Here is a 17,546-nt window from a genome sequence, read left to right as displayed (position 1 = left end):
GCCATTACATGTGAAGGGATCTGGGGATCCAGCAGGAGCTTCAGTCTTCCCAGACACAGATCCAGGCTGGTACTGGGGTCAGACAAAACAGCAACGTCTCCATCTGACTACAGATATCTACTACAGAGCAGAAAGCAACACCAAAACAACAACAAAAACCCATCAAACCCACAGAACGACTCATTCTAGGAATGAGAGACAAGAGCCAGCACGGCTCGGGAAGTCCCTGGGAGCAGCTGTACAAACACCTGCACACCTGGCCTGCCTGCTCCTGCTCCATCCTTCCCTGGAGAAAACCACAGGGTTAATGGCAGCCCGGAGCACAATTGCACAAGGAGCCCATTAGGCTGCCCTGTGCTATCCATCCGCTCCCCCTTGTGTTCAGAAATACATTTTTAATGCTCTATTTGCTTAAGGCAGCAGCAGCGTGCGGCGCTGTGCTCAGGATGCTGAAGTGGTCAGACTAAGGAGGGGTGTCCATAGAATCACAGAATGGCCTGGGCTGCAAAGGCCCACAATGCTCATCCAGTTCCAACCCCCTGCTGTGTGCAGGTCACCAACCAGCAGCCCAGGCTGCCCAGAGCCACATCCAGCCTGGCCTTGAATGCCTGCAGGGATGGGGCATCCACAGCCTCCTTGGGCAACCAGTTCCAGGTTTGGCAGGACACAGTGCTGTTTCTCCCTGTGAGGAGCTGCAGCTGTCATTGGGGTCCCTCTGCTTCAGGCCCCACAAACCCAGGGCCTTCAGACCCTCCCCTATCTTTGCAGCCCTTCTGGGGATGCTCTCGGATGGTTTAATGCCCTTCTGACTTCATGAGGCCCAAATCTGCACCCAGGGCTCCAGGTGCTTCTCTACAAAGACAGGCTGAGGGAGCTGGGTTTGTTCAGCCTGGAGAAAAGAAGGCTGCAGGGTGACCTCAATGCAGCCTTCAGTACCTAAAGGGAGCCTAGAAACAGGAGAGGAATCAACTCTTGGAAAGGGGAGATAATGGCAGGACAAGGGGAAATGGTTTGAAGTTGAGGGAGGGAAGATTGAGGTTGGATGTCAGGGGGAAGTTGTTTGCTGTGAGAGTGGTGAGGTGCTGGAACAGCTGCCCAGAGAGGCTGTGGATGCCCCGTCCATCCCTGGAGGTGTTCAAGGCCAGGTTGGATGGGGCCCTGGGCAGCCTGGGCTGCTGTGAAATGTGGAGGTTGGTGGCCCTGCCTGTGGCACGGGGGCTGCTCTAAGAAACCCAGTAGAACTTCAGAAAGGTATTGAAGTCCAATTTGGAAGGAGGGTTAAAGGAGCCCCCCCAGCCCCCTCAGCCCCCGGCCCGACAAAGCCGGGCCCTCAGCCCCCTCCTCACACACCCTCAGCACATCCCCTCGTGCCACCTCGTGCACGCTGCGACCGCATCCATCACCGCTCGCACTGCGCCTCTCCGCAGCTCCGGATGGAGGACAGGCAGCTCCCTCCAGTGACAGCGGGAGAAACGGCGGCGGCGGACGGGCTGGAGCCGAGCTGGGAGCTGGGGAGCTCCGGGGTTCCGGGGGTCACGGTGATGCAGTCAGCATTAGCAATGCACACACGGGGTGCTCCCATCACTCCTCCAAACTTACAGCGACCCTTCTTGGGTGGTGGAAGAAGAAAAGAAAGTGATTTTGATCCCAACCGAGAAGAAATAGCTTGCTTTATTATTTTTTCCTGCTCAATCCATGCACGCCTCAGATTCAGCTCTGAACCCATTAAGCTGCTGCAGAGGGCAAAAGTAAGGTGCTTTCCTTCTGCTGCTCCCATACGAGTGACAGCAAAGCGATGGAAGTGAAGGGTCTTACTCAGCAGAGCAGTGAGGAGCTGCTCTCTTCTCCCTCACCTGCCTGGGGTGGGAGACACTTTGCCATAGGGAACTCAGCACAGACCATTCCCCTCCCCAGGAGGTTCTGTACCATCCACCCCAGGGCAGCTCTGCTGCTGCCGTTCTCTGCTCAGCATTGGTTGCCCCGTGGCCTGGCAGTGCTGTGGGCATCACCCAGTGGAGCCACTCACTGCAGTCCTGTGGGGATAAGTGAATATCAATGGGAGAAAGCAACAACACATCCCAGCAGATCCTGGTTGTTAAAGATCCCTTCTGTGCAGGTTAAAAGGCCAACGCCTCGTGGCTGTATGTGAGCACTGAGGCTGCAAAGGAAGGGTGAGAAGAAAGATTTACTCTCTGTTTCAACAGAAACCTCCATCTGTCTGAGAGGAACTTCTTGTGTGACCTCGGTGAGGTTGGGAGGCAGCATCTTTCCTAGAGCCCGCATCTGTGAATCCATTTCTTTCCTCCCCAGCTGCTTCCATTGCTTCTTATGCAACAGAGATGCCTACACACAGCGCTGGGGCTGCAGTGTGTTTGCATCCATTTCTCACCCCATTTTCAGATCAGTTTTCATGAAGAGAATAATTTTCAGCCAGCAGGAGCCGGGTCCCACGTCTGATGGGAGCTGTTAGCCTGACGCTGCCTGTTCCCATGCTGCCATACATTTATTAGTGCTTACACCAGGGAAGAGCAGCTTGTGAGAAGCCTCCCCTTGCCTGCCCGTGTTGTTCATGGGGTTGGGGGGATCAGGAGCTGCACAGCCTGGGGGGGTTTGAGCTGACGCCTCCAGCATCTCCGCAGGGGGATGGCAGTGAGCACAAAGCTTTTTCCCTCCCTGCTCTCCTTATCCTTGCTGCCACGCGGTGCCGGAGAGCCGCTAATCCTTCATCCAGCTGAAGGCTCCTCCAGGGAAAGTAGGGCAGAACGTTCAATGAGCAGAGCGAATGTTCTGGCACATCACAGAGCGAGGAAGGGACGGAGCTGCCGCCTTCCCTGGGTGAATTTGTCTCAGGCACAGATCAGCAGCATGGCAGCAGTGGGCGCAGTGCTGGTGCATGGGTGGGTGCTGGGGGACACCCTGTGTGCCTGCACACCTGCAGTGAGGTGGTGGGTGGATCTCCAAGCAGCAGTTTGAGCCTGGCTGTGCTCACAGCACCGCTGGCTGCAGCTCTGTCATTGGGAAACCCCCAGAACAGCACAGCTGCAGGGCTTCCTGAGGGTGGAACATCCATCAGGACACGGGCTGGAGCCAAGAGAAAAGGGAAAATGCTTTCGTAGAACGCACTGTGTTGCAGGTGGGGCTTTGCTTTTGGGACAGGAAGGTGACAGAGCAGGAGGGCACACCGTGCTGTGAGTGTGGGATGAGGCTGGAAGGGAAGAGCGAAGCGGAGTGCAGCGCTGAGCTGCATGGGGAGGCTGTAGGAGAACGGAGGGCCCCTGAGAGTGGTCGGGTGCTGGAACGGGCTGCGCGGGGAGTGGTGGGTCACCGCCCTTGGAGGTGTTCGAGGAACGCGTGGATGTCCTGGGGGACGTGGTGCAGCGGGAAATGGCGGTGGTGAGCGGATGGTCGGATGACCGTGGAGGTCTTTTTCAAACCCGGTGTCTCTGTGATTGTAAAGTGAGGCAGGAGGGCTGCCCGAGCAGCGGGACAGCCGGGGGCAGGACGACACGGCGGCGGGCCAGACTGCGGCTGCAGCTGAGCAGCCCGCAGAGCCGCCGCCCCGCCGCCCCGCCGCCCCGGGCTGAACGCACCGCGCCCGCAGCTCGGAGCGCGGGGCTCAGCGCCGCACCGCCCCCAGGCCCCGCCCACGGCCCGGCCCACACGGCAAACCCCGCCCACACAATAAACCCCGCCCACATAACAACGCCCCGCCCCCCGCCCCGCCCCGCCCCTCCCACAGAGTCCAGGCACCCGCACCCCTGCGCCCCAGCCGCCCCCTCTCCATTGGACAGCGTTACCCGCCACTCAGAAGCGAACCCGCCGCCTATTGGGCAGCGCTGACGGGGCCGGTTCGACGCCCGCCTCCTGCAGGCTCTGGCGCACGCTGATTGGCTGCGGCGGAAGCGGCCCCTCCCCTTCCCCCCCCGGTTGGGCCGCGCTCGGTGCTTGGCAGCCAGAGGGTCGGCGCCGCCATCGCCATGGGCACCCGCGACGACGAGTACGATTACCTCTTCAAAGGTACCGCCCGGCGGCCGCCCCGCGCCTCTCTGCGGCTCCGCTGCTCCCGTGGGCCTGGTTCGGTTCGCTCCGGCCCTTCCCGTGCGCAGCCCCGCGGCTCGGGCCCTCCGCTGTGAGGGGGCGGCACTCCCAGCACGGCCGCGCCCTGCGGGGTCTGCGGGCCCTGATGGGGTGGGACGGGGGTGGGACGGGGCTGCCGGACACGGGGCTGCCGTGGGGATGGAGGGCTGCTGCGGCTGCCAGGGCTGCTGTGGCTTCTATGGCTGCTGCGGCCGTTCTGGCCGTCGTTGCTGTCGTTGCTGTGTGCTTTGTGGATGTGTTCGCCTGCTGGTCGCTGAGCTTGAAGGCAGAAGCGGGGCAGCGCCCTGCGTTCCGTGCCTGCGCCTTCCAGCAGGCTGTAAGCTCGGATATATCGGCTGTGTGGAGCCGGGCTGGCTGCATGCTGAGGCCGTCGCGCCGCCTGGTCCCAGGGTTGGGCTCTTTGAAAGCCTCCCTGCTGCTTTTCTCCCTGTTGATTAGGTAGGCAAAGCGCTGCTCTGCTTTAAAAACGCTCACCTTGCTTTGAAGGCAGGATTTTAATTTCATCTGGAGTGAAACAACCCGGAGCTGTTGGGGCAGAGCGGTGACACACACACACACACACACACACACGCAGTGGTCTGTAGCACTTCATGTCATGCAGAAATGGGGGACGGGCTTGTCCTCTTCTGTGCATGGTGGGCAGCTCTGTTAGCATTTATTGGTTTGGTTTTGTTTTTCATTTAAAACAACAACAACAACAACAAAAGAACTACAAAGGAGCAAAATCAGCCCCATGCCAGGAGGAAAAAAAACTCACAACCCAACAGGCAAAGCCCTCCTTCCCTATCTGGTTGGCTTTCCGTCCTTCCTTCCTTCTGGGCTGTTTGGGACTGGATAAGAAAGGATGGGTATAAACAAGATCGAGTGGGATGAAACCTCCACTCTCATAAGAAAACAAAGAGGATCAGCTCCCTGTTCTCCCCCTCCTTACCTCTCCAATGATGGAATTCAATATCGAGGGGAAATTGATGTAATGAAAACATCAGTGCACTCGGAGCGTTCTGACTGAGCCTCTGCTCTGCTGCTGGGAGTCGATGCTCAGATTTGAACTCTTTTCAGTTGAGCACAGAGGTGGGAACAGCCATGGATGACAGCAGGAAAGATTGATTTCATTTTCTTATGCCCGAGGTTACCCAGAAATGAAAGTCATTTCTCCAGCCCCCCCATTTCCAAAGGAAACCTATTTCCACACGCAGCTGGCTCCGGCTTTTTTAGTGTTCCCTCATGCAAGAGAACACCACTGAACACCAATCCGTGTTGTCAGTCGTGCTCCAGGAGCAGCCGTTCCAGCAGGGCTGTGGGAAGGCTGTGTGTTATTGGCTCGTTGGCTTGCAGAAGGTCCCAACTAATTCCAGCTTTGGGGATGTGAGCGTGGCTGCAGGCAGAGCTGCTCTGCTGAACCGGTCCCTCTCTGTGTGCTGTTTCCCTTTTTCCTGCACTGATCCCTGCGGTCTGAGCTGCTCGTTTTATTGATCGGAACAAAATGTTGTTTGTTAACACAGCCCTGGGAGAACAAGCTGGGTGCTGTGTGTGGCTGTGAGGGTCTCATTGTGGAGGCACTGCAGTGATGTAACCCAGCAGAGGCGGGGGTTCACAGCTCTGCTCCCAGTTAGCTCTGCAGCTGGGACCTCTTGTGATGGGTTTTGGGTGGTTTGGATGGAATTGAACGTATCTGGTAGGATTGGAGGTGGAATTGAATTGGTGGAATTGAATGTACGGCCTTTTAATATTGGTTAAAATATCAGAAGCTCTGTACCTATTGAGGTGTGATCTCCGTGTTGATTTTCCTCCTGAGAAGATCAGCTGTGACCGGTGTTTGTTTTACAAATGACATCTGAGATTGTGCAGACGTACTCCTGCCTTATGGGGGTGAAAAGGAAGGAAAGAAGCGTCCATAGGGGGCAAAAATAAAAGCTTTCGTTTATGTTTGTGGAAAATTAGAGCACGCCGATCAGAGCTGAAGCCCAACAGGGCCTTTGGTTATTGGAAACAAATGTTGGTCATGTTATTCATCAATATCTGGCAACCTTATGTACTGAATATTTATGATGAGCTGTGCTGGGAAGAGGCTTAATCCTCTTCATTGTGTGAAGGAATAGACTCCTTTTGACAGATAATTAACCGGTCTGTTTAAAATTCCATGATAAACCTGATCTTGTGTTAACAGATCTGCAGTGCTTTGCAGTTGGTGATGGTGAGTGCTGAGCAGCAAAGGGGCCTGGAGCAGAGCTGGAAGGAGGGGAGGCTGAAGGAGCAGCCTGCAGTTCTGGTGCCCAGCGGCACGAGGGATGGATGCCTTGTTCTGCACTGCTCCACCTGATACTGACTTGTTGGTTCAGATCATTTCCAAGTCCAAACCAGCGTTTCTTGCCTTTATCAGAGGGGCCAAAGGCTGTTAAAGGGGTGTGATTTCATGTGTTCTGATGGATGTAGTAAGGATTTGGGCTCTTGCATTTGTTTAGGACTTTCTTTTTAAGTCTGTGTTTGAACAGGCAGTATTGTTTAGTAACCCATTCCCAAACTGAGGAAATTCCACAAGATCTGATTGCTTTGGTCCAGAAGCTTAAAGGCATCTTCTTGCTCTGTTCCCATAGAAAACAGGGGTATGTGGTCTCCAGTCTTTGGGTCTCTCTGCTAAAGGAGGAAATCCTTGGTTGATGGTTGATTGAGAACAGCAGATTGTAAGGTAGAGAGAGCACAAGCTTGTTGCTGAGTTTGGGTCGGGTTGCCTGCCTTTATTATTTCTGCATTCAGTAACATCTCAGAAATGCGTGTGGCAGGGGGGTTGGAGATTCATGATCCTTGAGGTCCCTTCCAACCCTGGCAATTCTGTGATTCTGTGAAATGCTCTTCCCAGCTCTGCCAGAGCATGGAGCAGCTGCTGAAGGTATCATAAGGTACCCAGATTGCAGTGAGTAATTAGCAAAGTGGGGCAGGGCCGCCTCAATTTTCTTCCTGCAGCCAATGGAGTTAATGACCCAAGGTCTTTTTGCAGAGTTCATGCATCCAACTGGTCATCTTCATGTGGCAGAGGACAGAAATGAGTCCAACCTGGAGAGGCAGCTGTGCTTTCTCTCTGTATGTTCCTTAGAAGGTTTGGGATGAATGCTTGTGAGTGCAGGCAGAGCACTGCGTGCAGTTGGCTTCAGCTGTCCCGGGTGGGGAGAAGTGGGGTGGGAGCTGCCAAAGCTGGAGCCTGAAACAATGGCCTGAACACAAAATAAAGCAAAGCTGAAATAACAGAGGGACCAGCCCAGTTCGTGGCCATGGGAGAATGCTGGTGAGCTAATCCAGAAAGCGTGCAGGGAGGGGTGTTCTCTAATCTGCTGTGGATGGATTGGGAGGGTCTAGAAATCTCTCAGCACCGATGTTTTCCTGTTAGCATGGCAACACCTTGTGCGGAGGCAGAGAGTTTCTGGCTTTTACTTCTCATCTCATCCACTGGAACTCGTTCTGTTGGGTGAAGTCCTGCTTTGTTTTCTGGTTTGTTTGTAGTATCAGCTGTCTTCCTGTGGGGAGCGTGTTGGTGGATGACATAACTGAAATAAATCACACAAAAGGTTGGGCATGCAGGGGACCTCTCATCTCCCTCGTGGCTGTGGGTCCTGCCTGAAGCAGCCCAGCAGCCAGGGAGCACAGTGCTGGTGTGAGGAGTTAATTTGGAAAACGATGTCCTGTCTTTCAGTTGTGTTGATTGGCGACTCTGGCGTTGGGAAGAGCAACCTGCTGTCACGCTTCACACGCAATGAGTTCAACCTGGAGAGCAAGAGCACCATTGGGGTGGAGTTTGCTACCAGGAGCATCCAAGTGGATGGGAAGACGATAAAAGCACAGATCTGGGATACTGCAGGACAGGAGAGATACCGTGCCATTACTTCAGCGTGAGTACCCTGTCTTTCTTTGGGACAGCAGCAGCTACATTTACAGGTAGAGACTGAATGAAACGCGTTTGGGTGGGACAAAATCCTTACAGCACGTCTTGCTGTAGATCCACGTAACCAGATAACAAATATCGTGTTGCTAGATTAGTACAATGAAAATAACATTTAGATTGAGTGAGTGTGAATGTCACAGCTGTCAAAATGAGGCCCAAGAATGCATGCTGAACATCCAGTAAATAGGAAGGCAGTGATGGGAGTGCTGACTGCAAGCACTGAGCGCGGCTGTATTTTGAACAGTGGTGTTGAAAAGCTTTTAGATCACCTTCCTAATGCAGGCAGCATCTTAAGATGTAGCATCTTGGTGTAAGTAGCAGACAAAAATGTCTTTTAGAGGGGAAAAATCCAAACAGCCAATGGCAGGCCTGATTATTGCAGGGTTGACATTTCAGTGTTAGGAATATATCGCTTTCTGAAGGTCCAAGCTTGTTGAATAATGCACAGATGAAGCCATGTATGTGAGCCTTAAAGTGAAGGAATTGTTCTTCCAAGGTTTTATAGGTTAGTTCAAAATGGGAGAGAAATAGAAAAGCACAGCCCAAAGGGAATGATATGTAGCAAGAGAATGGGAAAGCAGAGTAATGCAGAAGTAGATGCCAGTAGTTTGGTGGCACAGCAAACAGGTGCTGGTGGAGCAGGAGAGGCACAGCTGGGTTGTGTGGGATTGTGGATGTCACAAGAGTGGTGATTGGTGTTTGCTGCGTTGTGCTGAGCCCTCGGCTTGTGTTGAAATGTGCTGAAGGGCAGATTGTGTTAGCATAGCCTGGGCTCCCCAGTTCTGTTTGGACAGACAGGAAGGTCAGCAACAAATACTGCCATTTCACCAAGGGTTGCTTTTCCTCACTGAAGGGTAAGTTATAACGTCACAAAAACCCAATGAAACATTTGGAGCTCGTTTTCAGGGGATGGTTATTAAAAGAGAAAGAAAAAAGCATACAGAACTGCAGCACTTTGCATCAGCACAGCTTTCTGAACGGGAGAAGCAGCCGTGGGTTGTTGGAGCTTTCTGAAGGTATCTGTGTGCTCCCAGGTATTACCGTGGCGCCGTCGGGGCCCTTCTGGTCTATGACATTGCCAAGCATCTCACCTATGAGAACGTGGAGCGCTGGCTGAAGGAGCTGAGGGACCACGCAGACAACAACATTGTCATCATGCTGGTGGGCAATAAGAGTGACCTCCGCCACCTCAGGGCTGTGCCCACCGACGAGGCCCGTGCTTTTGCAGGTTGGTGTGCAGCGTCTGCGGGTGCTTTCTCAAGTTCAGTGTGCTGGTGAGGACTGGAATCACTCTATTGTCCAATATTTAACTTTTGCCTTCTGCTTATTTTGGTGTAAGAAAAGGGTATTGAAGATTTTGCAGCTGGCTTGTTAAATAGTGGATGTGGTTTCTTGCCAAATCTCATGTTTGTAAAACACCATCCTTGAGCTGCCTGATATCCAAAGCATAAACACTTCCTCTAGGAAGGCTAAAAAACAGCAAGCAATGTTTAGAGGAGAAAATACAACATATAGATCATAGAATCAAAGAATGGCCTGGGTTGAAAAGGAGCACAATGATCATCTAGTTTCAACCCCCCTGCTATGTGCAGGGTCGCCAACCACCAGACCAAATATCTGTCAATAGATGTCAAATATCACAACACAAAATGTCTTTCCTTCATTCCTCGAGGCCTGGTTCTATGGAGAGCTGCAAATGAATTCTGAACCTTCTCTTAGATGGTGCAGTTTCTGCTCTGGAGCACTAACCTGGATAGTAGTGTCATCTAGAGTCATTTAAGTGCAGTGCTCATCAGACTTGGAGGTTATCAGTTGTTTTGGGAAAAGTCTAGTTGGTTATGTGAGCTGCTGTCACTGTGCAACTTCTCTCTCTTCCTTATCTTGCAGAGGACTGATCAAATATTCTTGTGCCTGAATAGGCCAACAGATGTTCAATTTAAGTTGTGCATGTCAAGCTTGGGGCTGGAATTTAAGTATATAGCCTTTAGAATCCTTCTAGGAATATTACTAGGCTTGCTTAAATGCATTTCCTGAAATTTGCTATTAAGCAAGTACCCTGGGTATAGTGAAGCTGCTTTTACATTTTTGGCTGAATGAGAGGCAAAATCTGTATAAAAGAATCAAACAAATTAGTAGGTGCCCTGGTATTACTTTGATCATTTGGCTCAACACCTTACTTTTTGCCCCTAACTTCCTACTGGTAAATACCTGGGGATGGTACAGGTGTCACAGTTCAAGCTCTGTGACTGCAGTGTGTCTGTATGGGCAGGCTGTACTGTACAACTCCAGCTTGGATGTCTGGTTGTTAATTATTATTATTAACAGTGTGTAGAAGCATCTTTTGTGCTCTAAGAGTCAAGAAAAATTACTCTGCTACCAAAAGGTTTATTGTAATTTGGAGGTGAGGCCTGTTTAGGAAATTGTTAGATCTGTTCGTGTGTTATGAAATGCAGAGGAGTATTTAAGTCCTCTTGCAGTCAACACATGCTGTCCTCTGCTCTTGCTGAAGTTGCTTCTAGGAGCAATCTGTGTCCAGATGAGGATAACACTGTGCCAGACTGGGGAGAACGTGTGGCTTGACTAAATAAGAACTGCAATGAGGAGAATATCCTAAAGCTACAGAGCAGCAGTGGTCAGAGGTGCTGCAGCTGTAGCTGTGTTAGTGGTGCCCCAAGTTGTTCCAGTAATGGGGGGGTGGGGGAGGGGGAAGAAATAGCCAACAACCTGGACCTGGCTGATTCCCCTTTGAAATAAATAAATAAATAAATAAAAATTGCTGTTAAAGTTCCTAACTGAACCACTTGTTATTTATTACAGAAAAAAATAACCTGTCTTTTATTGAAACTTCTGCTCTGGATTCAACAAATGTAGAAGAAGCCTTCAAGAACATCCTTACAGGTATGGTCTGTTATGGGTTCTGCAAACCTACCATGGTAGTGAAGCATCTACATGGGCACAGTTTGCAGTTATTGAGGCTGTTTTGGAAGTGAGTTTTGTGAATGATTATTTGTTTACAACCTGCCTCACCTTACCTCTGTGTTTTACCCCAACCCCACATGCCTTTCTCCCCAGGGACGTGGATTTGTTCTAGGCTGCTAGTATTCCAAAAAGTGAAGCCATTGCAGTTAAGCTGTTGTAAGAACACCAGTAGTTCTGTGTCAGCACAAAACCTAGGTGCTGAAACCACAGCCTTGGTAGAAAGTGAAATGTTCCAGAGTGCTCTTAGCTGTGAAGCTGGCTGGTAGGTAATACTGTCCAGAATACTGAACTCTTATACTCAGCTGATGGCACAGGTTGAATGCAACAATGCACCAACAGTTTGTAGCTGCTTTTTTTGCCTTCTGGGGATGTCTCTTAAGATCCCCAGGAACTGTCTGGGAATGTGATAGTGGGCAGACACCACAAAATGAAGCTACTGAGTTTGTGGTGTCTCATTGCAGCTTCAGGACTTGCTGTGTATGTGTGGGAATGCTGTGTGGCTTATGCAGTAGCTTCACTGGATGTCATATCAGAAGGGCTCCAGATAGTAGTTCTTGGGTTTGGTCTCTTTCAGACTGGGGCTTGGGATTTCCCATCTGAAGGGATGGAGCCCTTGCTCCTGGAATAAGGGAGCGCGTGAGGTTTAGGAGTCACCAGTAAAGCTTTTATTATTTCAGGATATAGCAGCAAGTCCTCCTTATTGTGCTAAGCCAAAAAAGCAAAAGCAAAGGGAAAGCATGGTGAAAGCAGTTTTGCTGATTGGCTCACAGTAGTTTCCAGCTGGTATTTGGCAAACTTGAGCCAAGTGCTTATTGGACCACTTGGAGACTGCAGTTCAGTTGTGTGCTAAATACAGCACATGGGGGACTTTCTCTTTCCTTGAGAGTGATGTGGGCCCATAAGCCTGAATTTTATGGTTAAAGGTTAAGAAAAGAGGAAGGATTGAGGATGTCTACTGAGAGATATATAGGCTGCAGGTGGTGAAAGTGGGAAGCCCACAAAGCAGGAGATGCATCAGATAAACATTGCTTATCTGGGATTTACATCAGTTGAGGTGTGTAACTTCTGCAAAGGTTTTGGCCTAATCTTGCTCTAACTTTAGTTAGGTGTTAGTATGAGGCATATTTACATGCTTGAGCACTCTGTGTTTCAGAGGATGTGTTATTCTGGCCCCAGTCTGAACTGACTCTCTGCATTTGGGTAGCTCTGTGTTTGAGCTAATTCTTGGAAGCAGAGTGCTGGGAGCCACTTGCATCACAAGGGAGCCAGCATGGGTCTGCAAGATCTGACTGGAACTAAACCCTGATAAACTTGAGCATCTCTGCCTTCAGAGGCTTTGCTCTAAATTCTGTCATATGATTTCTGAGCTGATAGATAGCCCAACACCTTTCTGGAGCAGATAAGGAGTTTACCATGTAGCCATACTTTCTGTTGGTCCAGTCTCACAATGCTGTTTGACACGGTGGGGAGGTTACCTGCTGATGTTTCAAAGCAGAGTCTTCCACTCCTACAAGCAGAAATGGAAGTAATTGGTAATTAGCGAGGAACCCTTAAATTTCATTGTGACATAAGTAGGAAGAGATCTATTGAACACATCCTGAGTTACTGTTCTGCCTCTGGCTGCCCATGCAGTCTGAATCTTATCCTGAAGAGTGGAAAACTTCATGCAATTTGTCCCTTCAGAAGCTCTTTGAGACCATGATGTGGATGCTTGGCAGGATCCAGTTCCTGACTTCTGCTTACCATAGCTGATTTCTGGGAGGATAAACTATTTCTGTATTCTCACCCTTATGCACTGTTCTGTGGAGTTGTGCCTGACGTGCACATCCCACCATGTCTCAAGAAGAGCATTTCCTGAGCATTTTTTATTTTTATTTTTTGGTGACAAGATGCTGATTTCACTTAAATGAGAATGAGCCTTTGTTCTGGTACTGCTTAGTTGTCAGGAAGTGTCTGATGTATGCTGCTTGTTGGATGCTGACCAGAGAATTGGCTTTGTGTTGCTGTTCCTTGATTATACGTGGATGAGAGCCTATTACTAATGGCTGAGTTTTAACCTGGTGAATTCTTGAAGGCTCTTTCAGGTTTGTTCTGCAGAGGTGTGGAAGCAAGCAGGCAGAAGCTGTGATGTTGTGATTGTTGGGTCTGGCCAGCTCTGATCCCAGGAGTGTGCTACAGTTAAAGATGACCAAGAAAACGTAGGCAGGATGGAAAAAAAGGGTAGTCAAGCTGCTTTTATGAGTAAAAAAAGCCTGATGTATGAAGAGTGGGTTACATTCTGCTCCCCATTCTGCAGATTTAGGTTGGGCTGCTGGTGAAGTAACTGGAGAATGCTGCTGCTGAGACAAAGCTATAGAGAAGAGCAGCTGCAGCCTGAGCTCTTGTGCAGGGTGGCCTTGAGAGCAGATGCTGCTTATATGTGACACTTGGCTGGATCTGAGGTGACTCGTGTGGTGCTCTGAGATGGAATCTGTGAATTTAGTGCCCTGAGCGTGGCTCAGTCATCACCATCCATCCTATCTTCCCTTGTACTGTTGTCCTGAGCCTGACTGTGCGTATAGAAAATGGCCAGAGGTTTTTGTAGGAGAGTTCAGTACTGCCTGGTGTGACAGATGGAGCCAGAACTTTAGTGAGGTCAGGCCTGGGCAAACCAAACTCAAGACACTGCTCAGGACAGCATCCTGGGCTCCCAGGAGGGCTAAGATTGACCAGTGCAGGAATGGCAGGGATGGGGCCAGTGAGAATGAGCAGTGCTGAAAGGGCTCTTCCCACCTCTTCCCACAGCTACATGCCATCCTTTTAGGAGAGTGAAATAAACCTGTGCAGAGCAGAGGGCTGGGAGAAACCACGGAGAAACTGGAAGAGGGAAAGGAGCAGGTGCTTCTTGCTGGCCATCAGTTTGGGGGATCATTAAAGACTGGGAGAAAACCCAGGTGGATGCTGCCTTGAAAAAAAGAGGGTTTGATGATAACTCTGAACAGCTTGTGTTAAAATACACTGCTGAGCAGAAGAGAGGGAGGATGTGTCTGCACAGCCTCTCTTTTTCCCTGTAAGCAAAAAAGGACTGAAGACAGGCAGAGGCAGTGAGCTCAGCCTTGGGTTCAAGCTTCTATTTTAAATGGGGTAAATAGGTGCAGCTTCCTTTAGAAGAAATCGACCTCAACAGATCTCAAAACAAAAAAACCCAAAGAGCCCAAATCCTACAATTCTCCATCGTTTAAAATCCTTGTTAAAGGCTTTGGCTGTTCCTGTCCTGAGGCATAATATTTACTGCAGGCTTCCAGGGAGGTGCTTGCCCTTTTCCTGTCTCACAATGGAGGGAAGTTGGAATGAGGTCTTACAGTCAGTGAAATAGAAATATTTCCACTTATTTCTACTGATGGTGCAGGTGAAATGGTTTCCTTCTGAAAGCTTCTGACCTGGAAGTCTGTCTTCAGCAGTTGGGGTTCTGTGAGTCTGTGTGCTTTCAGGCATGAATTCCCTCAAGAATAGCATTTGCAGATTAATGTGGGGCTGCATGGAACCTTTTTTCCACTGTCATGGATGGGGAAATTGATTTGTAACAGAGAGGAGCAAGTGTTTCTGTGATTTGGTAGGGACAGCTTGTCAAAAGCTGAAGGGTGAAATGGATGCTGCCATTGCTGCAGTGTGATGATATTTTGCAAGCATCCTTTTTCAGTAATGCTTTAGATAATGTTGCCCCTCTGTTTTAGAAACGAACATTCCTGCTTCTTTCACAGAATCACGGAATGGCCAGGGTTGGAAGGGACCTCAAGGATCATGAACCTCCAATCTCCCTGCCACATGCAGGGCCACCAACCTCCACATTTCACACCACCCCAGGCTGCCCAGGGCCCCATCCAGCCTGGCCTTCAACACCTCCAGGGATGGACGGGGCATCCACAGCCTCTCTGGGCAGCTGTTCAGCACCTCACCACTCTCTCTGTAAAGAACTTCCCCCTGACATCCAACCTCAATCTTCCCTCCCTCAACTTAAAACCATTTCCCCTTGTCCTGCTGTTATCCACCCTTTCCAAGAGCTGACTCCCCTCCTGTCTGTAGGCGCCCTTTAGGTACTGAAGGCTGCAATGATTCACCCCGCAGCCTTCTCTTCTCCAGGCTGAACAAGCCCAGCTCCCTCAGCCTGCCTTCATTCTGTCTTTCTCGTTTGAAAAAGATTTTAACACCACCTTTGTTCATGGAGTCGCTGAAGAGAATGTGACAGGAATTAGGGAGACAGTAAGGAATCTCATCTTTAAGTCTTCCAGACAGAGCCGAGTGTCTGCACAGAGCTGGAAAGCCAACCAGGTGTTACACTGCACAGCTGCTCAGCCTGGGTTCCCTTTCACAGCTAAAACCTTCCCACTCCTGGGTGCAGCCATCCTCTCTGGCAGCTCGCTGCGAGATGAGTGCATGCTCTGTTGGAAGGAATGCCTTCCAGTGTTCTAACAGGTCTGTTCTCATTTCAGAAATCTACCGCATTGTTTCTCAGAAGCAGATTGCAGACCGGTCTGCACATGATGAGTCTCCTGGCAACAACGTCGTCGACATCAGCGTCCCACCAACCACCGACGGACAGAAATCCAACAAACTGCAGTGCTGTCAGAACCTGTGACCTCCTGTAGACGACTCTGATGCCCCTCACTTCGTCTGTGCTTCATTTAGAAACTTGTGTGCACTTCTTTATCTCCTGTGATTCAGTGACTCCCCTCCCCTCCTTCCTTCACCCCATCCCAATCTTCTCCTTTCATCTTAGAGCTTAAATTGTAGGGCTAACATTCCCCTGCCTCTAAGATCCCCTTGAATGTGATGAGTTTGGGGCTTGAAATGTTGGCACTGATCTGATAGACGTGTTTGTGTTGGAACATCTGCTGCTGGATATCATCCCATGAAACACTCTCCTCAGATGGTTTTGAGTTTTGTTCTGGGAGAGAAACCATGGGGACTCGACTGTAACAGCTGAGGAAATAACTGCATTTAGGTTACAAGGCTTTTTCCTGCCATAGTCAGATTTTCTCTCCTGTTTCTGTAAATGCAGGGGAGAGAGTAAAAGGAAATAGCTGTCCTACCCAACGCTCTGTTTTCTGTCCCTATGAAGTTTCACAGTGAGGTTTTTAGTGGTTGCACACACCTAAGAAAGCTGTTGAAAATAACCTGACTTCTGATGTAATTACCACTAGTACAGTTAGTCTGGCTGTGTAGTTTACTGTTTCCTGCCTGGGAAATCTTTCTCTCTTCTTTTTTTATTTGGGAACAATGAAGTATGTCTGCATTGCTTTTTCTGCCACCACCAATGCCTGTGCTGCTGGTGCAGGCTTTGTGAAGTGGCTTAATATTTATTCATGGCTTATGTTAATCAGTTAACATTATTGTACAGTAAGTGCCAGCATCTTCCTTTCAAAAAACCACCAACTTTTGCGACCTGTACCAGTAGGCTGATTTTGTACTGTAGATCAGTGTCTGAAAGCAGGACCTCCCCTAGTTCCAGGATTTATTTTGCATGCTGCTTTTTCTCTAGAATTCCCCTCCCCTGTTTTGAGTGAGTGAAGCAATATTTTCATGTCATGTATATACCTGCACTTGTAAGGGTTTTGGTTGTTGTTAGAGAAACACAATACTTTATACATTTTGTAAAACTCCTGCAGAACCATTGCATCTCAAACTTTTCTTTCACTGTTGACCTTGTGCATAATCTTGACCTTTACTAAAAGGCATAATACTAAGTTTCACATAACTACTAACCTGCTGCTTCCCTCTTCTTCTGTTTGACCGAATTGCAGACTGTAATTCTCAAATGATTGTACTTCACTGGGTGTAACAGATCTGCCATCAGCAGGGCTAACTACCATAATATTTTGTTCTTGCTGAATGGGAAGAATGTTATCACAGCTCTGTGTAGTCGCTCTTTTGCTAGCTTGTGAAACTCCTCCCTGATGATGACTGTCCATCACTCACTGGCTCTCTTACACTTGCATCCTCCAGTAAGCACTGAATGTTACGGTGAGGCAGCTCTGGGTGAAGCTGTGTGAAGGAGGAGGTGCTGATCTGCTGCTCTCTGAAGACGAGTGAAGCAATTTGCAGTGAATTTTTGCTCTGTATACTTCCAAATTCCGAGACTGTGCCTCACTTGATGAACCTACCTGCATGTTAGTGAGTTGAAATATACCCTGATACAAAGCAAATATGAAACTGTAAATTGTACTTGAAGGGGAAATCTGACATTCCAGTCTCAACTGTTCTGTCTGGTTATGTAATAAAATCAAGGGCGGTTAACTGATGGCTTTCACTTTGTTCAGACTTCCAGAGGGATGCCTTTAATTCTGGTATGTGTGCACCTGGAGAGCTGTAGTTCCAACTGAAGGCAGCACATGGCATTTCTACTTCTCAGCTTTGTTCGGGGACACATTGGAGGTGAAGGGGTGCATGCTTGCAGCCCAATCCCATTGAATGCTGATAGGATTCCCTCTTTGGGCACTGCAGAATGCTGCAGCGTTCCCAGGTATGCAGCAGGCCGGCTCTGCAGCCAGGCTTCAAA

At 49.8% G+C, this 17,546-nt stretch overlaps 1 protein-coding gene across 1 annotated transcript; it reads left to right on the top strand.

The window, feature by feature from the left end:
- Window positions 1–3,860: 3,860 nt before the first annotated feature.
- Window positions 3,861–17,288, top strand: RAB11B (RAB11B, member RAS oncogene family). The gene is made up of 5 exons (XM_031604756.2): window positions 3,861–4,017; window positions 7,784–7,979; window positions 9,067–9,260; window positions 10,850–10,930; window positions 15,481–17,288. The coding sequence occupies exons 1-5, from the start codon at window positions 3,978–3,980 to the stop codon at window positions 15,624–15,626; spliced, it is 657 nt and encodes a 218-aa protein (XP_031460616.1). The 5' UTR covers window positions 3,861–3,977; the 3' UTR covers window positions 15,627–17,288.
- The last annotated feature ends 258 nt before the right edge of the window (window positions 17,289–17,546 follow it).

This window comes from Phasianus colchicus, chromosome 28 (genome assembly GCF_987193195.1).
Source record: "Phasianus colchicus chromosome 28, bPhaCol1.hap1.1, whole genome shotgun sequence".
NCBI lineage: Eukaryota > Metazoa > Chordata > Aves > Galliformes > Phasianidae > Phasianus > Phasianus colchicus.
The sequence above is the reverse complement of the archived record's forward strand: the minus strand, read 5'-3'. Positions and strand labels throughout refer to the sequence as shown.

What these genes read in the sequence shown, in the direction of transcription:
- RAB11B (XM_031604756.2), top strand. Translation starts at nt 3,978, where the DNA reads ATGGGCACCCGCGACGACGAGTACGATTACCTCTTCAAAG. An exon ending in TACCGTGCCATTACTTCAGC is followed by an intron (nt 7,980 to 9,066) that starts GTGAGTACCCTG and finishes GTGTGCTCCCAG; the next exon opens with GTATTACCGTGGCGCCGTCG. An exon ending in CTTCAAGAACATCCTTACAG is followed by an intron (nt 10,931 to 15,480) that starts GTATGGTCTGTT and finishes TTCTCATTTCAG; the next exon opens with AAATCTACCGCATTGTTTCT.